Source organism: Sinocyclocheilus grahami, unplaced genomic scaffold, assembly GCF_001515645.1.
Source record: "Sinocyclocheilus grahami isolate Dianchi unplaced genomic scaffold, SAMN03320097.WGS_v1.1 scaffold503.1, whole genome shotgun sequence".
NCBI lineage: Eukaryota > Metazoa > Chordata > Actinopteri > Cypriniformes > Cyprinidae > Sinocyclocheilus > Sinocyclocheilus grahami.
In genome coordinates, this window is record NW_015505682.1 from 1,784,526 (window position 1) to 1,789,704 (window position 5,179).

Here is a 5,179-nt window from a genome sequence, read left to right on the forward strand (position 1 = left end):
ATACTAAGCAAAAATGACACATTTGTGTTTCATTTTTGTTATTGCTGAATAGTGTAGAACTTTCTCCTGCGTCATATTCATGCAATTTGTTTGAATTGCGCCTGCCGCCCTCTACTGTACAGACATGAACTTACATTTCCTTCAGCCTGAGGCTTTGATTTCACTTTTGGTGTGAAAGGACTTTACATTTGTAAAATAACTTTTTTATATTAAAAACAAACAAGCCCTGCCCAGATTTAAAAAGAAACTCAAAAGAAACACAACACATTACTTTCCATAAAAAGTAAGTTTAGTAACGCAATATTGTAATGCATAACTTTTAAAAGTAACTTTCCCCAACACTGGTCACACAATCCTTTAGAAATCATACTAATATGCTGATTTGGTGCTAAAAAAAGACAAACAAAAAATCTCATCAATGTTGAAAACAGTTGTGCTGCTTAAGACATAAAACCGAGTAGGAAATATTCAGAAAAAAAATCCCTTTTCACTGACCTCCAATTTACTTTGTATTCCTCTGCATTAAAGTTACCAATTTGTTCAACCCTCATTCATAATGAACCCTTCACAACACGCTGAACATTATTAGTCTGCATAATGCTCCAATCGCCAGCAGTTATTAGTACTTAAACCCTCTGTGCTCTACATAAAATAGGCCTCAAGACTATACATTTTATTATAGTCTACGTTCAGTAAGCACGTCACTATATCAGTGATTACATTTTGTGAGCATTTTTTATTGTTTAAAATACAATTTACAAACCCCTAAAGCTAATCCGAATAAATCTCAAACACAACAATCATCATGTCATGTAACAGTTGAGTCAGTCTCACACAGAAAGTTTGTTCAGTTCATTATTAACAATCAGAAAATCACAGCTAAATAGAATGTCCTTATTAACATTATCATCTGTGGGGGGAAATTAACAGGACGCAAACCATTTATTATTACAGTAAGAGTACTTACTGTATTAATAGCTCAGTTTGGAGTGGAAAGTCTGAGGGTAATAATACACACAAATGACCTTTTCACAAAGCATGTATCACAATCACATCACCTGTAATGAGTATTAGTGTTTGTGGAGAAATGAGAAACCAATTCTGAACATTTACAGTGATTTGAAAACCCACATTTTAAAGATACTGAATGAAGAACACTTAATGTTCTTCATAGAGTATCAAGGAAAAAAATCAGGGGAATCACTCAAGATGTTCATGCTTTAAATAAAGAAATTCTAGTGAATGGATTGATAGCACTATGCCAAATGTAATGATACTGTATTTATGGGCTGTTAGAACAATGAGAACATTTGCTACACTAGGCCAGTATAGAAGACCTTCAACCGATTTTCACAACTCCTTTTACATCATTTTCCAAGGCACAAAATGACAGTACGGAGGCCTCTAGTGGCAAATATGGAGGATAACAACACATCTTTCACTAATTGTGCTTTCTAATTCAATACAAATGTAGAAATGGAAAAAGAAAAACTATTCAGACAAACTGACATGTGCAAGGAACTTCACAGTTGTGTCCACGGCTCATGGATTATTTCTCATAGAGATCAAGTGGGTAATGCTCTTTATACTGCTGGACATGCCGCCACATGGCATCTCTCTGCTTGGCTATAGGAGGAATCATCTCATCGTAGACGTCAGTGAACAGCAGCTCGGGGTTGGGTTTCAGACGTTTCTCGGCTCTTTCAAAAGCCTCCATGACGAGTTTTCGTGACTGCTTTCTCCAGGCCCGCTCCTCGTCCTCGCCCCACCAGCCTCGGGCGGTCATGTAGTGTCGCAGGCGAGAGATGGGGTGGTCCTGCTTGTCCCAGTAGTTCACCTCGTCGACTGAGCGATATGCAGAGCTGTCGTCACTAGTGCTGTGATGGCCAATCCTGGAGTGGGAAGATAAAGGCTTTGTTTGTTTCACAACACTAGGGATGCATGGAAATGTTGGTGGATGTTCGGTAAATGCTTGGCCGAAAGGTGAAACTAGTAGAAGCCGCCACTCTGGCTAACAGAACATCTCATGTATTACATTTTAGGGTAAAGATATGCTTGAATTGTGCAAAAATCAGTTTAAGAGTTCTGTGTTAAGCAAATCATAATAACGTGTCAAAAAGTAAGATCTCTAATTGAATTAGTGCTGTGTTCAAAATATCGATACGACGATGTATCGTCACAGAGATTTGACGATACGAGTATCGATACAGCTGGCCCTGTATCGATACTGTGGCACGTGTGCAGCAGTGGACCACGCTTAATTTTACGTTTAAAATTGAGTAGAAAAGTGCGAGGTTTCTAAAAAAGAATGAATAGAGCATCTGTTAATAATCTGGCCGCAGAGGAACACAACTGGGTTGCCTGATATACAGAGACGTAATCCCCAAAACAGAGCTTTACACTTGCGCAATACGGAAATATCTGCTAAGTGTGCAACTTATCTTTGTCAACCTGGCAACCCTGTGCTCACGCGCTCTCTCTCCACTGGATTGCTTGATTTCTGAATACACCGCTTAGCTTGCAGTTTAGCTATCTCCACTTCAAGTCTATTCTCAGAAAAGTGTGATTCATCAACCGTTCATTTACGACGAAGAGAGAGAGGCTGTGTATGTATGAATTACCACCGTTTTGCAGCGTTTCTCTATTAACAGTAAAGCTATGGCTTCAATTCCTTTAGAAACAATGATGCTACCAGCTCCTTGTTGAGAAAGATAATGTAGCTCTTGAGCGATTAAGCTATTTAGTTGATAAAACTGCGGGGCAGCGCTAAAAGGTTTGTTCCTGAATGTCTGAGTTCGGCCGCAGCGTGATCTGTGTGTATGACTGAACTTAACACCAAACTGCTTCTGTTTCACACAAATGCTGGCACAGACGTGCATGTTCGGCTAGAGTCGCTTTGAACTCGTGCATCTTCGGAAGCGGAGCTGCACAGAAACTTAAAAAAAATGTCGTGCACACCGCCACGCGAAACGACGTCGCGCGCACCTAAGCGAACTTGCGGACGCGTCGAGTATAAATCAGCCTTGAGCGTGTGTGCGTTAGATACAGTGAAGACAGCACGTTAGTTTAGAACTCTTCTAATTTTTTTTTTATTGTAGAGTGTGTTCATTTGTGCAATGATAACCTACCTCTAAACATATTAGAATGAGTACATTAAACTATACATTTATTAGGACAAGTACATTATTATTTATGGGTTTAAAAACAAGATGCAAACAATCAGAATATTGTACCTGGTGGGGAGTGCACAATGTAAACATGAAACATATGCAATTACCTATATTCAGGGTTTCTGCAGACTTGAACAAGTTAAATTTAAGACTTTTTAAGACCACCTTATATGAAATTTAAGACCTAAACCTGTAATGGAAATACACATTTTATTACATTCATATATGTAATATTTAATGTGTATAAATTAAAAAGAAAACAAAATATCAATGCTGTAATAAATGGTATTTATTACTATGATATACAATGAACTTTTCATGTCAGCAGACACTATTCCATACAAAATATCCCCACAAAATAACTGGTGTTATTTAACTATATCATGTTATGAATTAACTAAACATTTTGAATTTTTACCTTATGTGAGTTTATGTGTGCTTGTATTCTGTTGTTCTCTCTGATGATGCAGTAATTTACCGCGGGGAAGAAAAAAATCTTCGGTCTGTCCAATGATTGTAAAGTCATTATGTCCGTCAGACTGAAGATATTTTAGCGGTAATGAGACCAAAAATAATTAAGACCCATCGAATCTGAATTTAAGACATTTTAAGGCCTTATATTAGCAATACGTTATTTTAAGACATTTTAAGACTTTTTAAGAACCCGCGGACACCCTGTATATTGTACTGTGGTACAGTTATGGAGGCCCTTCATAATGCAAAGGTCAGCTGCCCGCTCTGCCAATAGTTAGAAATGGCACTATGGTAAGCAGTGTTTAATAAACGGCTGTTTTTCTAAATTCTGCTGAGGTGAAATTCAGTGCAGTCATGTATCGTGATACGTATCGTATCGTGGCCTCTGTATCGTGATACGTATCGTATCGTGACTTTGCTGGTGATACGCAGCCCTAAATTGAATTAGCATTTATTTTTCATTCTACTTTTTAATTACTTTTTATTCAATATTCTAATTATTGTGGAAGATGGGTGTTTAAACTAAGTTTAAACTAAAAAAAGCTGTCTTTGATCTCTGCACTAGTTCCTCCCAATGCTTTGTAGCACATAAGGGACCACAAATGATGCGAACAACGTTAAATGTTGCCTGAAAAATGACTAAACAAGGTCAGTGAAAACATTCCCCACTTTGTATGTCATTATCTGGATGAACTACTGACTGTGACTTTTAACAGCCTTGATGTTTCCTGTCTGGTTGGAAAAAACGTGACGGCAGATATAAATCAACAACTATGTGTTGGACCTTTGAGTCTGAAATAAAATAAACACACACACACACATATTATTTATATATATATACAGTGCTGTGAAAAGGTTTTTGCCCCCTTCCTGTTTTTTTTTATTTTTTGCATATTTGTCACTTAAAAGACTCAGATCATCAAACACATTTTTATATTACACAAAGATAATGCAAGTAAATACAAAATGCAGTTTTTAAATGATGATTTCTTTTATTAAGGGAAAAAAGCTGTCCAAACCTGCCTGGCCCTACGTGAAAAAGTAATTGCCCCCTAAATCTAGGCAAGTTTATTTATATAGCACATTTCATACACAATGGTAATTCAAAGTGCTTTACATAAAAGAAAAGAAAAAAATAATCACAACAATAAAACAAGGAATTTAAAAACGTTGAAAATGATTAAAAAAATAGATTTAAGAGGTTTAAAATGAATTTAAGAAAACGATTATACATATAATATAGTGCAATCAGTTCGGACATCGCACAGTGCTCATTCAATGAATGCACAGCTAAACAGATGAGTTTTGAGCCTGCATTTAAATGTGACTAATGTTTTAGCACATCTAATCTCTTCTGGAAGCTGATTCCAACTGCGGGCGGCATATCTGACTTGGGGGGGTTTGTCAGTCTCTCAACAGTAGCAAAAAGAGTGTTGTTTAAGTTACTGTTTATAAGGTTTGAGAAGAATGACTGTCTAGCTTTGCCTAGTTCCACATTGAAAGCACGAAGGCTGTCTTTATATATGCTATAGTGG

The 5,179-nt window shown here is 37.0% G+C and overlaps 1 protein-coding gene across 1 annotated transcript in view; it reads right to left on the reverse strand.

The window, feature by feature from the left end:
* Positions 1 to 716: 716 nt before the first annotated feature.
* Positions 717 to 5,179, reverse strand: part of LOC107554504 (2-oxoisovalerate dehydrogenase subunit alpha, mitochondrial-like) — a 39,449-nt gene continuing 34,986 nt past the window's right edge. The window contains exon 9 of the mRNA XM_016237021.1: positions 717 to 1,892. Within this exon, the coding sequence (XP_016092507.1) occupies positions 1,550 to 1,892 (343 nt within the window). The 3' untranslated portion in view covers positions 717 to 1,549. The remainder of the gene's footprint in view (positions 1,893 to 5,179) is intronic.